General features: G+C 39.7%; 1 protein-coding gene across 1 annotated transcript; it reads right to left on the reverse strand.

Annotated features, from left to right (window-relative positions):
* Positions 1–110: 110 nt before the first annotated feature.
* On the reverse strand, positions 111–22,007 carry si:dkey-122a22.2 (uncharacterized). The gene is made up of 11 exons (XM_067602375.1): positions 21,843–22,007; positions 21,104–21,266; positions 20,836–20,907; positions 20,615–20,691; positions 19,871–19,971; positions 17,165–17,281; positions 14,923–14,997; positions 4,193–4,331; positions 1,388–1,470; positions 1,153–1,249; positions 111–1,042 (listed from the first exon to the last, which is right to left on the reverse strand). The coding sequence occupies exons 1-11, from the start codon at positions 21,900–21,902 to the stop codon at positions 875–877; spliced, it is 1,152 nt and encodes a 383-aa protein (XP_067458476.1). The 5' UTR covers positions 21,903–22,007; the 3' UTR covers positions 111–874.
* Positions 22,008–23,312: the final 1,305 nt, after the last annotated feature.

Consider the following 23,312-nt stretch of genomic DNA (forward strand, 5'->3'; position numbering starts at 1 on the left):
TCAGTGGGGAAACTGATGTAAAATTATCATTCCAATGTCCTGATTATGGGAGAAAATATTTCTTAAAACGTTGTTGCTATGCATGTATATGGATGGAATTAAATTCCAGATCTGTTGGAAATTTTTATTTTGATGTGGTGTCATAATTAAACTTAAATCCTCAGGATAAACCAATGCTGTCTGGTATTTCTTTCACATTACTCTATAAAAACAACTCACATTTTCCACAAAAATAAGAACATTATGGTTCAAAATACAGAAAAAGACAGACAGAAAGACAGAAAAGTACACATATTTAATTTAAAATTGTGAAGACTCATCTGTTTGCAATTTATAAAATTAAAACTAAACAATAAAAAGAGGTCTATGACTGGTTGTGATTCAACTTAATTATATTAAAGTAACAAATGACTGAGGCTGATGCAACAGAGACACAGGAACCCAATGTACTGTACCTTTCCCTATGGCTATAACATTGCAGAATATTAAGACAGAGCTGCACAAGATAAAAAAAATCAGGTTGAGCAGTGACGTGTGTGGCCTTTACACAGATAAGAAGTAATGTATTAATTTTTGGCACTGGCCAACCAGGTAAAGACACTGAAATAACGACTTGGAAGATAAGATTTTCTGAATCTAAGACAAAGCAAATATTTCATCAAACTGAATACCCTCCAGTTATCTTCAATTAAAAAGCTTCCAATACAGCAGAGCTGTGCAAAAATTGACTCCATGATGAACCTCACCAGACTTGTAGACAATCTCTACATATTGCTGCAGGAAATGCTAAACAAGATAACTTGAATATTTTATTGAATATTTAAAACATATTCAACCATCATTCTGCCCAGGTCTGTGGAATAGTTACATTTAGTCACTCTCTCAGCTGTTTGGCTTGTCTCTGGTTGACTAGCTTCCTCAGGTGCTGGCTGATGGCAGATGGCTTCTTGTAGATCATTCGCCGGTCTGCTCCTTTTATGTGAATGTGATTGGTTGATGGGTAGGACTCCTCCAGAAACTTCTTTTGAAGCTTAGATACCATCTGGTGTAGGGAAAAGATGATTTATTACAGGTTTTACACGACTGTTATAACAATATTGTCACGGCAGACTTAATAATGCATCATAGTTGTGCAGCAGTAAACATGCTCACTTGGTTTAGGTGCTCTGGTATTTGTTGGTCAAAGGAATCCCCAGTGATCACGCTCACTGATGTCCTGCTGGAGAGGGGCTTAAATTTTGTGATGTCCCTTTAAAAACAACAGAAAAATGTAAAAAAAAAAATTTTCATGTAATATTTCAATGTTTATTTTTACTTTCACATTCAACATGAAAATAGTAGAACCCCGCAGGAAATAGTGAAAAAAGTCTTTCTAAGTGTGCCATACCTTACTTGAGATGCACTTTCATTCAGAAAGTAATGCTCATCCACAGCACTACTCTGGTGGGCAGGGTTACTTAGTAGATATTTCTAATGGAGACAGTGAGAGAATATAAATTAGTCATAAAATCTTAAAAGGAAAACTCACCGCGGTGAATATGATGATTTCTTAAAGATTTAATATACAGGATTTTCCTAAAAAAACAATGTATAGACTCATACAAAAGTAATTCCTCTCAATCTTCACTTATGGCCCACTAGAAGTGTGTCTGTCTGTTATCTACAGAGACCCTGCCCTCTTGTCTTCTTTTCTTATTATATTTGCTGGCTTTACATTATATTGTAAAGCTAGTTGTTTGTTTGTGTTAGATTCAGGTTTTCTGTCCACCTGAGGCTCAAAATTCTCTGGTTCACTGTCGGCAGAATCACAGAGAAACTCAGCAGCTAAAGTTTGTGTGTCAGGCTGCAGCTGTAATGTCGGTAGTCGCTTCCTCCTCCACAATCTGTTGTGTCTGATTCCACAGCGCAATATTCATGAAACTAGTTTTCTTCCAAATATGCTGATATTTTCAAGTATTTAGTAGTATGATATTTTAGTGTCAGCTTTTCACTGTCACTAGTGTAACATGGTAGACAGAGTGTTTTGGGAGACCTACCTTTGACAGTCCTTGAAGGCACCACTACAGAAAATCAGAGGGAGAGACTAGAAATCCAAGCTGAAATAGCTGTAGGTCTTCCTTGCCCTCAACTCAATGTCACTGTACATGTCAAATGATGGCGCTGGTGCCAGAAGAACAACAGATTTTGCAGCTGCACCCCAGAGTCACAACAACTGTTGTTTTTCACATTATTTCACTAATTCAGACTGATAGAGACAAAGTTGAAAATCAGCAAAGCCTTGAAGTATCATTGATCATTACTGCACCGCACAAATCTCAGTTTTCTCATACTCTGATTCACTAAGACAGAACTAAATTGTGTTATTGCCAAGACAGGAGTAACTTCATCCAAAATTGACAAATTCCATAATAATTGTGGGGAAAATGGAAAAAAGAACAAATTAGTATTGTTATATTAAATAAGTTTGAGTGCAGTGGTTCAGCGTCCAGCTCATTCAGTGGAGCAGCTCCAAGCAGAATACTGATATCACATCTGAAATCTTGTTTCTCTGATTGTCCAGCTCAGGGCGGGTAAAGTTCACCAGGCTACCAGAACAGATGTGAATTCATAAATTAAGCAGAATTCCCCCTCTAACCATATCCATCACCCGAATGTGATGAAACCAGATAGCTTTGGTGCCGTTAACATAGCAGCAAACAATTCTGCTCCAGTTCAATTAAGCGGTGGTTACAGAACATGCCCTTGAGAAATGGACTGCATGCTCTATTGAGTTCGGCGAGCTTGTGTATGTGTGTGTGTGTGTGTGTGTGTGTGTGTGGACGTTATAACCTTCACTAGCCTGTCTACAAAACCTTTTTCTGTCCTTGGAGAATTCAAGCACAATGATGTCCTTATCTCCTTGGCAACAACTGTAATACTTGAAAAGCTGAAATAGGTCCCTCATCACTACTGCCATCAAATTGTGGGTGGCTGGCAGCAGAGAACAAGGAGTCTTAACGAACTGCTCACATTCATCCCAGAACAGGCGTCATCGCATCATCCAGACAGCTGCACAAAAAATTTGATGCTAAACAGATATTAGAAATGCTGCAGAGTGTTCACAGAGGGCCACTCAAGTGTAATTCTACACAAAAAACAAAAGAATTTGAAGTAGGAATGAATGATTTAAACACAATAAATAGCCACTAAATTAGCTTTCTTGCTATAATCTCTCTGTCTCTACATCGCTGATGCATCCTACATGAGTGTATGACGTTTGTTTCCCTGCTAAAATAAGGTGTCAGTCTATAGAGAGCATTTTCTTGTGTCACCAAAGATACTGGTTGTTGTTCATCACCAGAATCCATTACTTCTCTTCTGCGTAAGATGTTTTCCATAGCAAATAAAAATGACTACAGGACTTCTTGACAGGCTGAAGTGTCACCACTGTATATGTTTTTTTTTTTTTTTTGTACGAGATTCACAGCAGATCATACTATGGACAAGCGGAAAATAAAAAAACGCTCCCCTGTATAAAAACCTCATCTGCCATACACAGCGAATAGATTGTAGTTCGTATTAACAGCCTTTCTTCCTTGCAAACTGTATGACCTGTCAAAAGGCTGACTTTACAATACAGCAGGCATCAGAAAACACACTGCATTTGTGGTGTCATGTCAGCTCCAGGAACGGGTTCAATTCTCATTTATTTCAAAATGACGTCTGGTGTCATATCATGCCAAATTCACAGTCTCTGACGATATGAAAACAAATGCTCTTGCAATCATCATCCACTCGTATCTCTTCTGAGGAGGAAGCGTGATTATTCTCGCACTAGCACCATCCTGTGGCTGTATAGGAAAGATGGGAGTACATTTGAAAACCCTGAAAAATATCACCTTTTCCTCCATTTTTTTTTAAAAATTAGGTTAAGGAGACCCCAGAAATCATCTGAGCAGGGGAACAAAGCCTTAACCTCATCTTCAGACTATATTAACTTCAACGTATATGGCATGTTTAGCACCTTTCTACATTAATCACTTGTCATATTCATCCTTAAATCACCTCTGACTCTGCTATGGTGCTTTCAGCATGATATCTCTACAGCTTTTTCTTTTGATTTTTCAACAATCAATGTCATACCCTTTAGGGAATTCTCCATTGTAGTGTGTGTGTGTGTGTGTGTGGGTGTGTGTGTGTGCATTAGCCTGACCTGGCGCTGGATGACCTCCTCTGAGACATTTTCGCCTTTGATAGTTGGTTCAATGGCCCCCAGGATAATCAGCATGCGGCTCAGCCCGGTAGCTGCTGAAAACTGCTTGGCTTGAAGTGACGGCAACAGCTTACCATACCTGAACAAACACACACGCATACGCAACCACAGATCTTTAGCAGGAGACCAATTAAAGTCTCACAGTTAAATCATTTTTTAAAGCTGCATTAATTGATTTTTTGGTTGTCTGGGGGAAACTAATGTTAACATATTGTCATTGTATAAAGTTTTTATGGCTGAAGTGTTAGCAAACAATCTCCTTTTTATACATAGAGCAGATGCAGAGCAACATTAACATCATTTCTGTCCACCTGATGAACGTAAGTCTAATATTCACTCTACTGTATTTTGGTCTCTACAAAGTCCTGAAGACAAAATCTGACTTGGTAACATTTTTCACTAGTCAACTAACTTCGTTTGCTGCGGTGAAAGTAGCCTACAGTTAATTTATCAGTCTTTTTTCACTGAAAACAGCCACCTGCTAACACTAGAAGTGATTGATGAGAGTTTGTGGGCTGTAAAACCAAAACAACGAGCTAAAAGAGGCTAAAAGGCACAATAGTGCTGAGGGAAACTGTTGGTTTATCACCTTCTATCCCTTTTAAATTACACAGTCATTTAAACTTTTGTAAATATATATTAGGATTATGATTATGGATTAGTGAAACCATCAGCGCAACAGGGAGTCTCTATCACTGGTTTTCCAATAGTGTTGAAGTACTTACTGTATGACACTCAAAACATAGTAAGTTGTCTATAGTTGATGATAAAGTCTTGATTTGTGCTGCTCAACAACATAATAAAGTTCCTAATGGCTTAAATTCAACAACAGGAATGATTTTATGATGAAACTAACAGCTAAGTCATACATGAATATTTGCCTTCCCTCGAGTCTTTTTTTTTAACCTAAAATCTAAAACTTTCTCTTCAAAAACATTTGCCTGGGGAATGAGAAATACTCTTTTTTTGGCAGATGAGAGAAGAAGAGCTCTGCGATTTTGTAACTCAGGAGGCCCAATCGGTCTCGGCTCACTGGTGCTCTGAATTGGCTGGTCTCAGCCTGTGGAGCCCAATCAATAGTGCCGTGCGCTTGCTGCCACCATCCCCGTGCCGCACGGCGCAGCCTGCCCCTACATGCTGCCAACACATTGTAGATCATCCCCCGAGCACCAGGAGACACTCGTTCCTGTCTCAGTCTTCTTCCTGAACGGGGCCAGACTTATAGTACAGAAGCCCCCAAGTTTTATCAGTTTTATTCTGCTTTGTGTGATCCTATAGTAGATTTCAATACTGAAAAACCATTAAACTCTATTACCTATGTCAGCTTATACAACAGCATGTACCCTCAGCCACTAGCTGTCTGAGGTGTGCACAGAGGTACAGTTGCAGCTTACTACATTGATTAATCTGTCAGTTATTTTTCTAATGAATTCATTATTTATAGAACTGAAATATTTTCCTTTGAAAACATTAATTTCAAGTTGTGCAATGTCAAAATCTTGATTTGAAGGGTTTACAAATTCAAGTGCCCACTATTCAAAAAAATACATTTAAGTTGCTCAACCTTAACTGATCATTTTTTGGATTTCAAAAGTCAAATAAGATCGGTGAAATTCAGAAACCAAAATTCAAAATGAAAAATTCAAACTTGAACTTGGCAAGCAATCCAGCGTGAATGGAATCAATAAGACCTCTGTCCTATCAGATTATCTTCTCTCAATAATATGATACAAGAAAAAGATGTTCAGAAAAGGCTCTGGAAACCCCAGACATCTGAATTTATTAAACCAAAAATAAAATCTAAATTTTCAACGTTGTAAAATGTGGAATAACTTTGGAGGTTTGAATTCTGGGGATTCAAACCACATAAATTCAAATCAATTATTTTAAATTACAATATTTAAATGCTATAAATTCTGTTGTATTTTAAATTCAACATTATTCAGTAAAGGTCACATTTCTTCATTAGGCGTCAGTTACTTGTAAAATTCAAATTATTATGGCCTGTTTTTGTTTCCATAGCCCTAATAAAGATATAAAAGAGTGAAAAAGATCATCACAATTTCCTAGGGTCAAAGATGATGTCTTCAAATGACTTCCTTTGTCTGAATATCAGTCCAAAACCCAATATTATATACAATGTACATTCATATAAGATAAAAGCAACAAATCCTCACATTTGAGATGCTAGAACCAGTAAAAGTCTTGCATTTTTCCTTTATAAATGACTTCAATTATTAATCAGTTGTCAAAAGTCAATTAATTTTCTGTGAATGAACTAATCAATTAATCAACTAAATCCTTTCAGCACTAAAGCCTACCAATACTTGAGTTGTACACTATCTTTAGTCATAACACACACCAGTAGTGCACGCCACAGTGAACTGCAATTTACAACAGGCAGGCAGGCTTCAGTACTGCTTCACTGCCATTATACTCCTCATATCAAGTCCGCATCATAAACATGCACTTTTCATGTGTAAAATAACCCATTTCACCTGTTGTTGATATAACGTGTCACTACCCAAAGATCTGTAGCTCAACATATCAAGCTCAGAGCATGTCAGCATTGATTGGTCAGATAAGGCTGATAGAAGCAGCAGAGAACGGTTGTTCAATTGCTACAAATGGCTGTGTAAAGATAACATACTACCTGCCACATTCATGGTACAGAAAACAGTCCCTACAGGTCAATAATGGATAAAGGCAGAGGAGGGAAGAGAAACAAGTTGACTATTCTAATTTTCAGTCTTTCATATGCAGAGAAAACATTTCAAATCAGACCTCTGTAGAGTGACACTTTGACATTTTCATCTTCCTTGCCACAGTTTTTCCCCAAAGTCGTTCTGGCACCACAATTTAGAACTGACTCTTCGACCTGGCTCTTAAGGGACTTCTCAGTCTTTGCACATTTTCCACCTGTCACCCTTTTCTTACCCCTTGATTCCAAAAATAAAGGGAAAAAAAAAAAACCTCTTCCTGTCAGCCCCCCAGTTCGAATCTGGTCAAATCATTCCTGAGTCTGGCATTGAACATTATTTCAAGGATTCTCCAGCCACCTGTCCTATTCCCTCCTCTTTTTTTCCATTTTTAATTCTGCCCCGGAGTGAGGATTATGCGAAGCAAGGCATGCGTGTCAAAGGGAAATTTAGTGGGTAAAGACAGCCAAGATTGGCGGGATGAATTAAACAGATAACGGGAGGAGACGAAGTGGGGGAACCATGTAGAGCAAAACGCCTCACCGATGTTGGTCATTTCAGAGGGGCTCTTTTTTTTTTTTCTCCCCACAGGAGCGAGGAGGCAATATCTAAATTAATAAAGTGATGAAATGAGTTTGTGCCGTGGACTTTCTGCTGTTTGACTTTCCCATCTGGATTAGTGCAGGCTGAATGGACGCTCTGTTACTTTTGTTACAACTGCGCAATTCACTGTCGGAATTTGGCCCTGTAGTGATAAGGCTCCCCTCCTCCTCCTCATTACCATCTCATTTCATATGCAGGGCCTCTGTTACCTGAGAGCCTGCTCACACACAAAACACGAACTATTACACGAGCTTCTGCCAACTATTACAATGAGCAGAGAACATTTAAACACGGACTATTACATGAGGCTCAACTAACTATTAGGCCGAAGGAACATTTTTTAAAACGTGGTTGCTGCAAAGGCTTCCAGAGACTTTGACTAAAAGAATGGAATATAGACGTGGACAGGTACATGATGAGGCCTTCAACTCTCTTTGAGACAGGACAATATGAGCAGATCTTTGATGACTTGTTAGACTTAATATTCATTACAGTTAAATGTGACAAAGATGGAACATTAAACCCGTAACTTTACGTAGCATAACATAAGGCCTTAATACCCAAAATAGAGTATAGTACTTCTAATCAAATCTACATTTATGGCCTAACCATCAGGAGCAATTTGGAGTTCAGTGTCTTGCTCAAGGACACTTTGGCATGTGAACAGAAGGAGTCAGGCATTGAACCAGCAATCCTGTGATTAATAGATGACGTGCTCTACACCAGCTAAGCCATAAGTCTCAAACGGTTTCACACAGTAAAATATGATTGTAGTAGCAGACTATAAAGTAGTAAAACAAAGTGTTGTAATCAGTGTGTGAGATACTAAAACATCTGACCTTTCTCAGAGGGGCTTAACCAACCAATTAACACTACCTTTAGTCGGTGTACGGAGTGCCGTGCTTGGAGTGATTTTTTTGATGATGATGAAAGTATTTTTTTGTGTTGGTTTGTTGATGTCCCTAAGTCCTGCATCTTTGCCATCTTTACATCAGTGATCACAGTGGAAATAAGTCTTGGACTTTATTGTGTTATACTTGACAGCTGTGTATTTGTGTTTGATTTGATAATCTCCTTTTCATAATGTCAAATAAACTTAACTAAACTGTACTTTACTTCTACTTTTCAGTATAAACTAGAATACTGTTGTCCACATATATGGAGACGCTGTTTTATGTGAATCTGCTTTGGGACACAGATACTATGTAGTTATGTGGTAATATGTGTATTTATACATGTGTAATTATGTGTATTTTTGAGAAAAAAAAAAATTTGAAAAGGCAAAAAATTAGACCCTGCCAAAAATTTTGTTTTTTAAAAATAGTAAAATTCTCTTGTTTATACAACTTATAACTGTATGTTTTTATTTTTGATTTTTAAACTTTTCCCCCCCATGGGGATTATAAAATTTGATCATATTTTATGTCAACAATAGGCCATAAAATAGTGTTTAGAGACTGAGATCAGCCAAAGACTGCACCACTACTGTTCACTGATGCATGTAAATGCATTTCAGTTATATTCTCTATAATTATCTGATTATTATCTGATATGAACTACCCTGATTTTGCATTTGTGAATACTGAAGAGCAGTCGAAAAGTGTATTCTAACCCATAATTACTGTGCATTCCTTTTGCGGACCATATCTAGTTTATTATGAGCCTGATAACTGGACTTTATTGCCATTTAGTTTCACTTCTGTCATTCAATGTTTGAATCGCTGAACAAATCCAAGATGTGAGCATCAATCCAGAGCTCTGGAACCAGGCTACTTTATCACACTTCATACAGTCGAACAATAAGGCAAATCATAAATATAATCACAGCTTTAAGCCTAGAAAATTTCACATTTTTGAAAGTTTTTACAATAATTTTGATCAGGGGAAAAAGCAGCACTTCTAAGTGTCTCATAAACTGCTCAAATATAAGACAACTGCAAATTCAAATCTTAACTCAGAGCTGTAATACCCACAATGAACACAAGGTGTCATTCTTGCACCACAGCCGACATCAGGCCAGTCCAGCGTTCCCCTGCCTGCTCTCAGCCTCTCCTCCTTGCATCAATACTATAGATTACACTGGGGTAAATACACAGGGGCCGCGGCAGCCCTGCTTCATTAGTGGAGCGTAACAGCAATAGTTACGCTTACAGTGGTTCTAATTACAATTAATTGGCATTCCTGACTCGTCTGGGAGTCTCTGGATGGTCAGGGGAGGGGAGGCAGCTGAGTCAGGCGAAGACTGAGGGAGGAGGCCGACACACGAGGAGCCATTACAGCACCACAGTGTGAAATATAATGAATCACACAGTGTTAGACGGTCAGATTCAGCAAAAACATAGACATGTGTACAGTATATACATGTCTATAACCTAGCTCAAGTGCTCAGTCTATACCAAGCTTTATATCACTGATGCTGAATTATAACTGTACAAAACATACTGTAACATAACCCTAACCGTTAGACTGGTACTGCACATATATAATCTTCTACATTTTAAACATATTTTTATTTTTTGACCTAATTTTGTGTGTAAAAGTTGACAGACATGAACCACTTTTTTCCCCACATCTTTTTTTTATCAGTTAAAGCAATCATTGGTCTCTGCGTCATGCTTCTGACAGGCTACATCTTCTCCTAATGCTTCATTTTACTCCCTGCTGTTGCAACTTTTTTTCTCTGTTTCCCTCTCTCTTTCTCCGTTCCTCCATTCCTCCATCTCCCTCCCTCCATCAGCCCATGGCCAGGTGATTGCTGCCAATCTCAGCAGAGGATCCCTGGAGGGGTTTAGAGGAGGGCTGTGCTCCAGTGGGTTATTGAACGCAGCTCACAGTGTAAGAGAATGAGCTCTGAGGGGGAGACTGGATATGTCATCACTGGCTGCTACTGTTTACCAATGAAGGCAGAGGAGACAGAGAGAGAGAAAGAGAGCTCAGAGATTACATAACGCCTATTAAGGTGTTAAATTAATGACTGTAGCGTCCAAGTATAATTGAAATGTTTAAATGTCTCGACAATGGGAGGCACAGTAACGAGGAGAGGAGAGGAGAGGAGAGGTGAGGAGACTCTCTTATGCCTGTAAATCTATCTGCTAACAAAGTGCAGTGTGTGGAGGGATAGAAACGCTCTTCTTGTTCCTCATATTAAACCCTGTCTGGCTTATAAATCAAACCAAATGCGGCAGTTGTGTGACTCTGAAGGGTCGTCAGTCAAAGTGACAGTCATACGCTGCCTGTCATACAGAGCAGGCTCCAGGTGAGCCACAAAACATCTCCTACACACCACAACAAGCTGTGCGGGAGACTGAATAGGTGTGTGCATACATACAGTATGTGCATGTATAAATGTTTGTGTGATCATGACTCTGTGTGTGTGTGTGTGTGTGTGTGCGTATGTGTGGTCGCCATGCTGAGCATATTGATGACAACTAGGATGATGAATGGGACAGGAAGTGTTGTTTTCATTTTGGGACACATAACTCAATCATGCTTCCATCCAGGCCTGCCGCCACAGCTGTTAGGCCCACACTGAGAGACTCATCACCTCACACACTCCCCCAGCAGCCTCTTACATGCATCAGGTAAGCCAATCCAATATACTGTGGATTTATACGGCTACAGACCTGAAAACAGACCCGGACCACAGACTTTGTGACTCAGCATCAAATGATCACCAAGAGAGAAAAAACAAACTGATGACTAACACTTGAAAGAAGTGGTGCTCCTATGAGAACCGAGTCGCACTAAACGCAGTAATGGTACATTAAAACAGGAAATCAATCAGCCCCCTCCCGCCCCACAGTATGCACCTTCCCCATCTGTCATCTTTCCGCTGTCAGTCCCATGTTGCATCGTAGAGAACACTGCGGTCTGTCATCGAGTGGAGAGATGCAAGGCTTCCACCGACTGAGCTGCTGAAACAAAGAATGACAGCGCCGAGTGACTCAAACCACTGGCTCTTGTCCTGAATGCAATTTGTGCAGACGTACGCCGGGGCTTGTGCTAATCTCCGATGCTAGACCCACTGCTTGATTTCTCATCAGGAAGCATTATCTCTGCCCGTGAGGAAATGAGACACGTGCTGCAACGTCTGCAGAGGAAAATCCCAAATAAGAACGCTGACCCCTTACAACAAGTGCACACAAGCGAATGTACACAAACACAAACACACACACACAAACACACACAAGAGCACAGAAATACATCTCTCAGGAGATGGTGGCGATTCATTTTGTAGGATGTAACAGAACTAATTTTGGGAGTGAGCCTCTGTTAATGAGCAGGTCTTTGATGTGTAAATCCTCCAGTCCCAGTGCAAAGCTGATACGGTCTCCCCACAATCCTGCTCAGGTGCAGCCCTGCTCCCTTCTGCATTACTTATCTTGTGTACCAAATACTGTAAGACCTCCGACAGCTAATAAACCCATATCTGAGAAAGAAATACACACCTACATGCAATCTCGTTGAACAAAAGAGAGAGGAAGGAGAGGGAGAAAAGGCAAGTTGAAGGATGCCAATGGCACCGGGATGGCGGGATGTGTAGAGCTGTGCTGCAGTTCTTATATCTTCTTACTGTATATCCCATTCCTGTTTCTATTTTTACTGCCCCATGAAAATCAGACAGCGGTGATAAAATTGTTTTTTTACGGAGTAAATTTAAGTCTTTGGTTCATTTCATTTCTCCATTTCTTCTCTACACAGTAATTGGATTGTGGCTACACTGTCATGTACTCAGTGAAATGAATGCCTATTAATCAGAGGATAATTGGACACATACCCCTGATAAATGGTGCTGCTCCACTTTGAGTCACGTACAAATTAGGCCATTTTCAGGGATCCGTTTCTTATCAGGCTCGACTCATGCTTATATAACCTGCGAGCTAATATTGGTGGACAGAGCCGCAGATGCATTAAGTCATGGTCAAAATGAGATTATTTGATTTTACCATCCCCTTTTCTGTCCTATCTCGGCACATACTAACTCCTCCTTCAGGATTCCAGATGACAGATAGTGCTACTTTAAAACAGAAATACTATGCCTACGAACGTGTTCAATCTCTTTTTTATTGTCTTGTTTTAAAATGCTGAATCAAGCAAAACAGAAAGTGATACTAAATTAATTACAAATATTACAGTACAAAATACATGTTTGCATAAGTATTCACCCCCTTTAATAGCTTTTGGAAGTCACATGATGAGTTAAACGGAGATCAGCTGTGTGTCATCAAAGGTTTTCAATGGACTGCAGTATAAATAAACCTGCATCTGCGAGTCAGTACTGTGGCAAAACCTCTACAATGAAGACAGAGGAGCCCTCCAAGCAATTCCACAAAAAGGTGATGGAAAAGCACAAGTCAGGGGGTGGATACGAGAACATTTCTAAGCCACTGAACATCCCTTGGAGTACAGTTAAAGAAGTCATTAAAAAATGAAAAGAGTATGGCGCAGCTATTAAACTCGCCAAGAGCAGGTCATCTTGAAAAACTGAGTGAGCGTGCAAGAAGGACACTAGTGAGGGAGTCCACCGAGAGACCTGTGACAACACTGAAGGAGTTCCAAACTTCAGAGTCTGCTAACAACAGCAGAAGTTACCTGGGTGAGAGTGGAAAAGAAGAAGACGACTCTCTTAAAAAAACTTGCATGACATCTCAGCCACAGTATGCCAAAAGTAGCGTGGAAGACTCGGAGGTCAGCTGGGAGACGGTTCTGTGGTCTGATGAGACCAAAACTAAGCTTTTTAGCCATCAGACTACAAACCATGTTTGGTGTAAGCACATCATCATAAACACAGAAGCATCACCACTGTGAAGCATGATGGGGGCAGCATCATGCTGTGGGGATGCTTCCATGCTGCAGGCCCTGGAAGGCTTGTGAGGGTAGAGGGTCAAATGAATGCAGCAATGCAGGAGATTTGTTTTCCGACAAGACAATGAGCACAACTGTAAAGCTGTAAAGCTACGCAGGAACGACTTAAAAACAACAACGTTAATGTCCTGGAGCGGCCGAGTCACAGTCTCAATCCAATTGAGAGTTTGCGACTGGACTCACCTGACAGAGCTTGAGAAGTTTTGCAAAGAATGAGGGAAAAAAATTGCAGTGTGCGGATGTGCAAAGCTGAGACAGACTGATCCACACAGACTAAAGGTTGTAATTACTGCTTAAGATGCATCTACTAAATACTGACTTTGAGGGGATTAACACTTGTGCAAACCTGTATTTTGCACGTTATATTTGTAACTAATTTAGATCACTTTGTAGAGATCTGTTTTCACTTTGACATTAAGGAGTATTTTTTGGTTGATCAGTGTAAACAAAAAATCCATATTACATCTACATTGATTCCATTTTGTACTACAATAAAACATAAAATCTTGCAAAGGAAGTTGAATACTTAATATAGGCGTTGTATTATTGGGTTTTCAGCAAGGAAAAGCGAGGGGCTTTTGATCTGCTCAGTTAGTGACAAAAACATACTGCAGATGCTCTCCAGAGATTTGTTTATCATGTAGTTGTCGCTGCCAGGCCGTCAGTTACATCTAAAAGCTTAGCTAAAGGTTTGCTAAATTGTATAACTGATTAATTATAGTCTGTTCTGTGGTGAAATACCTTTTAATGATTACACATGACACGCTATACTTGTAAACAATCTGAGATACTGTTAGTGTTGCATAATTGACGCTTTCCTCCCCCACACTCTGTTATCATTAATAACAACCCGTCCCCCTATATGATAATTATTGCATAATGAGATATATGCTGTGAAAATGACTACCACTTGACATATATCTCGCCTGAAGGATTAAAGCAGTGTTATTACACTTTCTGTCAGTCAGTCCCGACCACTGCCACAACCCTCGCTCTCCCCTCATCTGTTTCATGCTTAAAGTGTGCAATCAGCTAATGAGTTTCTTTGGCCTTCAATTAATCATGCTAATGAGCCCCACCCAGTAAAGATAATCAACTATTCTCACCATAAAAGCCAATAAAGGAGGAGTTTGGAGCTTGACTCGTGAAACATGCAGGCTTCTACGCCTCCCCTCTCCTCAACCTAATCCTCTTTTTCCTTCATGCATTTCCCTTTTTTTGCGTCTCCTCTTCCCTGCCACTCTCTCACTTTTTATCTGCTTCTCTCTGCCCTTCAGAGCTGCTTATCGTCCTCTTTGCTCCTTTCCACGCTCTACCCCTTCCTCTTTTCTCAATCTTCGTTTCCATTCCGCTTTTTCACATCCCTCCCTAGTTACTGCTTCCTCAACATCTCTCCATCTTCTCTCCTCTTCCCTTTTATCCTCTGCTCCTTCCTCCCATCCTTTTCTGCCCCCCACACCCCCATTCTGTCATTCCGACGCCTCTGAAGCCTGCCCAACTCACCAGTACTCCTTCCACTGGTCCTCCTCAAAAATGTCCTCTGGGATGGGATCAATCAGCACCAAGTCTGACACTTGCCTGAGGACAAAGAGAGGACACACACACACACATACACACACTCTTAGATGAGGTAAGACTCATTGACTACCCTTGTCCACTTTATTCTCCTGGTCCGGGCCGTAATGAGTGCGAGATGGATAGCGTTATCTCGTCTGTCTTTCTGTAGATTTGTCTGTCCCTACAGACAGATGACCACAAGTACACCAGATCCAGGGGCAATATTTCCATTTGGAGAGGTGTCATCCTCTCACCACTACTTAATTTTCTCCCTTTACGGCAGCAACATTGTGCCTGATTAAATAGTAAATCTTTCATTCCCGGTATGAGCTACTTGTCACATTAATCACCACGTTGTCTGCGAGATGGCTGAGTTATGGGGGATGATGGGAATGGACACTGGAATATATTTTGTACAGAGTGAGATTGAGAAGCACTGCGTCTGCGCTATAAAGCAATTTTAAGATGAGCAACTTTTCAGATGTTATCAAAGTTTCGTTAGACACAAAGAATAAGGCTGGTGATATTCAGTTTTTTTAATAATCCCACGAAGAGACCAAAACCAACAATGAATTGATCCAACAAATAGGTATTGCCTGATTAGCCAAAGAGCTCTATGGTTGTGCAAAAAATATTAAACTAAACATATCAATGAGCCACACTGCTGCACTGGGTGACATGTTCTTTTATCACAAAGAACATGAGCACTGTAGTATTTAAAATCCACAGTCCTTACTCAGTGCACAAATACATTTGAAAGTTTATCTGAAGCTAATAGGAGGCTTCAGCAGTCTGAGTTAATCCAATCATTCCAAAATGACAATCTTTTTGTCCAAAGTTCTCTTTTGTGTTTCCCTGGATAATGTTTCCTTGTTGAGTTGCGGTGGGGGGATAGTAACACAAAGAAGGAGTTTCAATCTAAAAAGACTAACTTTGAAAGATACCCTGCAGGAAGCAAAAACATTACATCGTGCTAATCTTGTGGGGAATAATGAAAAAGGGAGAGGATTATATTGACAAAAATCATTCAATCATATTTGGGTGATTGGAGGTAAATGGACTTACCTTTACAAAATATAAAAATATACAAAACTATTCAGAGACTATCCTTGCATTCCATTAATAGAAGAACCCTCAAAATGTCAGACATTATGAAATAGGACATTTTTATTCACTAGTTGTTAAATAAAGTGCATATACACTCACCAGGCACTTCATTAGGAACACCTGTGCAATCCAATGCAATCCAATACAACAGCTCTACCATAAATTCTACTTTTACGAAGCTTGTACATTTTCAGTTTTTGTTGACATTGTCAGAAAGGTGATAATTCTACTTTATGTTTGTTATTGAGGTCTTAGTGCTTGTAGGAACACCATTCAATATAATACACTCCAGTACACAACCACCACCCACTACCACCTCAATAATAAACATAAAGTAGAATTATCACCTTTCTGACAATGTCGACAAAAACTGAAAAAGTATAAGCTTCGTAAATGTAGAATTTATGGCAGAGCTGTTGTATTGCATTGCATTTGATTGTACAGGTGTACCTAATAAAGTGGCCAGTGAGTATATATCAAATCTTTGACAAGTCATAATTAAATACCATATGAAAAGATTATTTGCCTGTTCGTGAGTATTTTTAAACAGTGTGCGTCACTATGACTCATTGTTTTTTCAATGTTATAGGAAGGTTAAGAAAGACTTGACAAAAAAAGAAACCTATTTAATCTGAAGCTGAAAATATTACCCAACAAATACACCATATATCTTTTTACAGATTTACATCTTCAGCAGGAACAAATGGGACTGAGAGCGATGGACATGGTATAAAGTTAGAAACTATTGAGAGATTGGTAACATATTTGTTGACAATAAAAAAATACAGAATAACACCAGCCTTATCCTTTAACTTTCTTTACTTCTGGCTACTATGTTTGGTGTTCTTGTTCTATATGTCACTCACTAAATTACAAATTTTGGATTGTGTCAGCAGTTTTACTTTGCTGCCTGTGAATGATCTTAGAGTAACTACTGCACCATAATTGCCTGAAGATTAAATCATTTTAAATGAACCGTTTTAAAGTTGGAATTTGGCATAAATCATCAATCACAGGAAACTTTATACTACATTAACTGGCCGTTTATATCATTTTTATCAATTATTTACAGTAGACTTACGCATCATGAATGTGGCTGTAGAACCTGCCGTTGAGTGCGCCGAGCTCGGAGCCGACCAGGATGAAGGGCTTGGCTATCCCAGCAGCCTGCAGGAGTCGGTGTAGATCGTCCACCATCCTGGAAGACAACACAGCTCATCTGTCTCTGCACAAAACCAGGACACACTACAAACTGGGGCAGGAGGTTGATGTATTCAGCTAGTTGGGCCTAGGAATACTAACATGAAAGATGAATAGGACAGGCCATCATTAATCTCATTAATCTCTGATCTGCTCGTTAAGAGGTTTATCAAGAAATCACTGGAGAGTCATTATTAAGAAGCAAAAATGACCTGAGAGGGAAGGAAAAATAATTATATCCTAAAATTACAATAAAGAATGTTACCAACTGAATGAAGGTTAAGGTCAGCAGTATTTTTAGTTCTGTATTTAATCTCTTTCCAGACATGGCACCAGAATAAACAGCACTGCTGAAACCCAAATGACAGCATAAAGGAGGGGACTGCTGGCTCCTCTCCATTGCAAAACACAGCAGGAAAAACAATCACCAGCAAACTTATATCATCAGATGGAGTATCATCATTACATGAGCTGCAGCAGCTCCTCTCTGAGAGCCATCTGCTGTACTGGGTTTGTTGTGCTAATAAATCAAACCTGAGGTTTCATACTGAAATGAAGAGATTTCACAAGACTCACAGGGTTAAGGTTAGGAAGTCATCAAACTACCTGAGATATTGAATTCTGGGAAATTGATTGCTTGCATCTCAGATGGGAAGCCACCTCCCTTCTGGGCCAGATGCCAAGGTAAACTAGACTGCTGACCGTCGGCGAATCTCGTCTGCTCATCCTTTAGGCAGATTTAAGGCTTGACAAATGCGTTATGATGTCAAAGAGTGGAAGATTAGAGCCCGATCCCACAGCAGTATGAGATAGGACAGGGCTGTCGGTGTGGTGTGTTCAGCAGAGGCAAGCAGGTACCCACTCACACATCAGTCTCTGCTGGCTGATACATTTAAGAGTTCCAACCAGCCAAAGGAGAAGATTATGATGCCAAATGAATATTTATTGCACATAAAACAAAACTGAACGGAAGCTCACACTGTCATTACCAGCACATTAGGTGATTTGGCAATGTATTGAACGTGATCAACATTAGATTAATCTGCAACAATTCTGATAATTGTTTCACTGATTTATCAGTCAAAAAGAAATAGAGTCTACAGCCATGCTAGCGGCTCCGTGAGGCTGTACATGGGCACAGCAGTGCTTTGCGCTAAATGCCAATGTCAGCATGCTAACAATGACAATAATAATATGCTGATGGTTAGGTGGCATAATTAGTTTTCGTAATTAGTTTTCACCATCTTAGTTTAGTTTAGCGTACTGGTATGCTAAAATTTGCTAATTAGCACTAGACACAAAGCTGAGACTGATGGCGATGTGATTTGTTTTGCAGGTATTAATTCATAAACTAAAGTAGTGGACAAATTCAAATGTTGACCTGATGATGACACTAGATGAACGAATGATCACGAAAGTTATTACAATTCATCCTGAGGGGGACATGAATGTTTGTACCAAATATCCTGTCAATCCATCCATTCATTTTTGGTGGCACTACAGGAAAAGTCAGGGGATCACCAAAGTCTATAAGATTCATCTTCTGGGAACAATGAATGTTTGTACCAGATTCAATGGCAACCCATCCAATAATTGTTGAGAGATTTCAGTCTGGGTGGTGTGGTGGACTGACCAACCAACAAGCCACATGGCTAGCATGGCTAAATAGGCCAAACACTTGATAGTTCCAGCTTCTCAAATGTGAGGATTGCTGATTTTCTGTTCTTTCTTTTGATTTTGGACTGTTGGTTGGACAAAACAAGCAATTTGATGACATCCCCATTAACTCTGGCCAATTGTGATGGGCATTTCTCACTATTTTCTGACATTTTTAAGGCGAAACAATTAATCAGTCACTCAAAAAAATAGTTAGTTGCAGTCCTAGACAGAACTATCCTTTGGCTTGTTAAACTCAAGTAAGTATTCATCACTAAAACTGACTGCCTTAGATGTTAAATAGACATTAGGTCATCTGTGACCTTCATCAGCCGCCTTGTTGATGATTAGAAGGAATATGAGTTGCTATATCTCCTCCTACACAAACTCATGGCTTATTTCCAAATCGTTTTTCCTCCTAATGTCTTAAGCCACAGTATCCTGAAACTGACAAATATTACAGTAGGTTGCCATAGAAACTATACAAGCTTATTAATGCAGAAATCAAACTAAGATGTCTTGTGAGGAGATGCTTTTTGATTGATCCAGGCCTGCATCACCTGTAGATTCACAGTAGATTCTGGCTTCCCAAAACCAGCAGAAATCAGACTCAGCAGATTCACCTGCACTACACACAGATACTACACCTACTGAACATTTGGCTTGAATCTCATCGTAGAATTTGCACAAATTAATTTCCCAAACTCAGCAACAATGGGAAAATGAGACAGATGGCCCTACAGGTGTAAAACGGCCCACTCACTCATTCAGAAACCACTTCATGGCAGCATAAAAGAAGTGATTTGAAACTGACACTGACATGTTTACAATGTAGACTTTGTGTACAGCAGCATGCATGGCTAAAGAAAGTGTTACCCTTCATTTTATGTCACAAGCAGTCAGAATAAGTGCCAACAAGCAGGGTGCTCACCGTCCAGTCGTTGACATCCCCCAAACTTTCTCAGTTCCTGTGCTCTCATTCTGCATCAGCCGCTTACTGAAGCCCAGTCCCATTCTGTCATAGGTGCAAACCTGAGCAGTGTGACAAACAGGGACACCACAGGATTAGAGGTTTGTTTGTTTTTTTTTAAATAACACCACGCTCTATTTACACATGAGATGCCCTCAATGAGGACTCAGCTCTTTCCTATCCTGGGAAGTCATTTTAAAATGCATGACAGCTGAGTAACTTTGCATCTCCCCTTAAAATGATACAGATGCAAATGAAAACAGTGCACAGTAGGTTTGTTTTTGTAACTGCTGTGGTGATTTACTAGTTCAGATGTATCTAGGCCCGTCCCCAACAAGCCTGTGACCTCATTTGGGTCACATTTCAGACAAACAACATGGGGCAGGCTGTCAGCCCAGACTTTGTGCTGTGCTGGGTCCTTGCTGAGCAGAGACGATGTGGCAGGGACTGTCCCTACATGCCCCTGACAAAAAAACAACACGGCCATATTAGTAGTAGCTGCTTCCACAGAAACTTAACAACGGCAGACTTCGTTCTTCAAAGCCAAAACCTATGTCAGCATGCAAACTCATCCACAGCGTAGGTCATTAATGATTCATCTAACATTTCAGATATATTTCAGTTGTGTTGAGCCCACTTGTTTAACACAGTAATATAAAATACACCTATTCAATATAATACATGAATATTGTGTCATTTCCTCACCTTTGTTAATGTAGCAACACTCTCTTGGACATGAAACCAAATGTCTGAGGACATTCCAGTTGGTGCATCCAGTATAACTAAAGAAAAACAGACTGGTCAGCCTGAGCTCAAAAGACACAAACAAGCCACACAGACAGGATCGTGTGCCAGAAAATGTTGACAGCTTTTTAGTAATAGAAAGAAAGCAATTTAAATTCATAGGATGGAGGATGTTTTATTACCAACTGGTTTTCCTTGTCCTTTACACAGAAGATGCATCTTTTGACCCAAGCCAACATCAACAATCTGGCCATCTGGAAGTAAGAGGGAACAGAACAAAAGAGACACAGAATAAGCTTCACAGATGAAGTCTCATTTGGCTTTGAGAACATAGAAAAACCTGCTGACAGCCTCCTAATAGTGGCAGTCTAATTAACACATCTGTTTTGCAGGTTTAATAAAATTAAATTGAAAAGGAACAATGACTTTGTTAGACTTAAACAAGAGAACCTTTGGGCAAGAGCATCTGCCCTTCTCTCTGCAGCGATGCATAGTTGAGGAATGGGGGGACGATGATGATTAAAAGCAAACACTTTCCAATGTTCAGGAGTACAGAGCCATAAGAGAGTTTGCCTTTAACTTCAGCTTTGCTGCGCAGTCCTTGATCTGCATCCTGGTTTATGTAGAGAAGAAACTACAATATTAACTCACACATTAACCTCAACCTAGCATCCCACAGTGGAAAACCTACTTTAACCTGCAAACATAAACATACAGTACATACATACATCATATCATATCATCATACAATACAATATCATACAAACGTATTGTGACATCTGCGAGACCGTAATTGTATGCCCTGACATATGACCTGCAATCAATGCATTATATTTAATTATCATCAGAAACAAAGGAGTTAACTTAGGGAAACAGAGCTAACGTTAACAACTATGTAATGTTATTTAAATGGAAAAACCCAGTGACAGACAAACTACTGCAAATATTGGCAATGAATTGCCGTGGATGTATGCCTGAAATTAAGAACCATTGATACTCATGGTTTTCTTCGTACGTGAGTTACAATATAGTTTTGTTAGACATAGTTTAGCACACACTTTCTGATTTGAACGACAAGCAGGCTAATGTTTATAACCAGCCAGCCAATGTTAGCTGGTAAATATCAGCTGTCACATGTGGCCAACTGCAGTTAAGCTGCAACCAGTGACACCTGATAACGACGCGTTACCTTTCTGTCAGCATTGACAGGTTCATTGCTTGACGCTTGAGCTTCGTTTCTCCTCCGCATTTTGAAAAAAAAAGAGTATTTAATAATTACAATACCGCCTGCACAAAATGCTCTCAAACTGTCCACAATGAATGAACTTGTTTAGTTACTTCCTGGTGGAAGTACAGAAGCCGATAAGAGACAAATATGTCAGGTCAACGCGTTGCTTTGAAGCCGCAACATACTGTTTCTGTTATGTTTGTACAGTACTTCACCATCTGACAGCCTTTTGCCCGCAGGACTTACAAATTACACAAAATGTGTTCGATTTAATCATTTTTATGACAGTTTAATTGTTCCACTTAATCACAATCACTGTTTACTTACTAAGTGACAACCATTAGTGTCATTATATCAGTGTCAACTGATTCTTTAAAATTATAATGCTAAGAATTTGCCTTTATATACATGTATAAAGCACTGCACTTGCCTTTATCTCTCTCTGCCTGTCTTTCTGTCAGGAAAGACAGAAAAAGACAGAGGAGTATAGCAGTATAACTGCTGGCCTGCGGGGGTCGCTATATCCCACAAACCCATCCTGTATTCCACATCATAATATATTGCACTCACCCAGCAAAGGCAGCAGGATTAACATTGGATAGGCTCATAATCACCATTTAATAAGACTTTGTTTAAACATCTCACACTCTCAAATGAAATACAGCCCTACTACAAACTGGAGGTCAACAACTACACATATGGAAAACTTAGACTGCATCTTGATATAACCAAATAGATGAAGGTAATGAGAAATTGGGGCCGTGATTTCAGGTCCCCTGTTCCTCCTAGAACATCCAATCAAACCCTCATCATGTATAATAACGCATTTATGGGGGGCAGGGCAGCTGCTTCAGAGACAAGTAATTTATGCAAAAGGCCGTTTTTATGCAGTCATACTTGCGTGGCGTGCCAAACAGGGCTGGTTTGCGTCATTCAGGGACTGTGATATCCATACTGATGATATTCTGCATCATTCACATAGACTTTCACACAGCACTTGTTGAGAATTAGGTGTGCAGACTGGCTGTGCTCCATTTCTGAAATCACCTTGCACATTTCAGACACTAGAGAGACATTAGGTAATTATGTTTAATGGTTTTAGGAAAGGATTCAAGTTTTACGCAATCCGTGACATCAGAAACAGGTAATCAGAATGATGAGGAGGCCTTATTTTTGTTCTCAGAGTTCTGAGTCCAGTAGCTGTAAATTAGATGCATTTCCCATTTTCTTTAATATTTACCAAAGAGAGAACAAAGCCGGATTACCTTGACCATTTATTTAATAGTGTCTAGACAAAGCAAAACCTCAACAATGTTTAGCAGGTGACTGGTGACTGGAGCCATGTAGGGAATTCATTGCAGTAATTAAAAAGCCTGGCTGGACCAAAATGATGAATGTCAGGTATTGACTCACTGTCAGGCTGTGTGTGTG

This window comes from Thunnus thynnus, chromosome 10 (genome assembly GCF_963924715.1).
Source record: "Thunnus thynnus chromosome 10, fThuThy2.1, whole genome shotgun sequence".
Taxonomy (NCBI): Eukaryota; Metazoa; Chordata; class Actinopteri; order Scombriformes; family Scombridae; genus Thunnus; species Thunnus thynnus.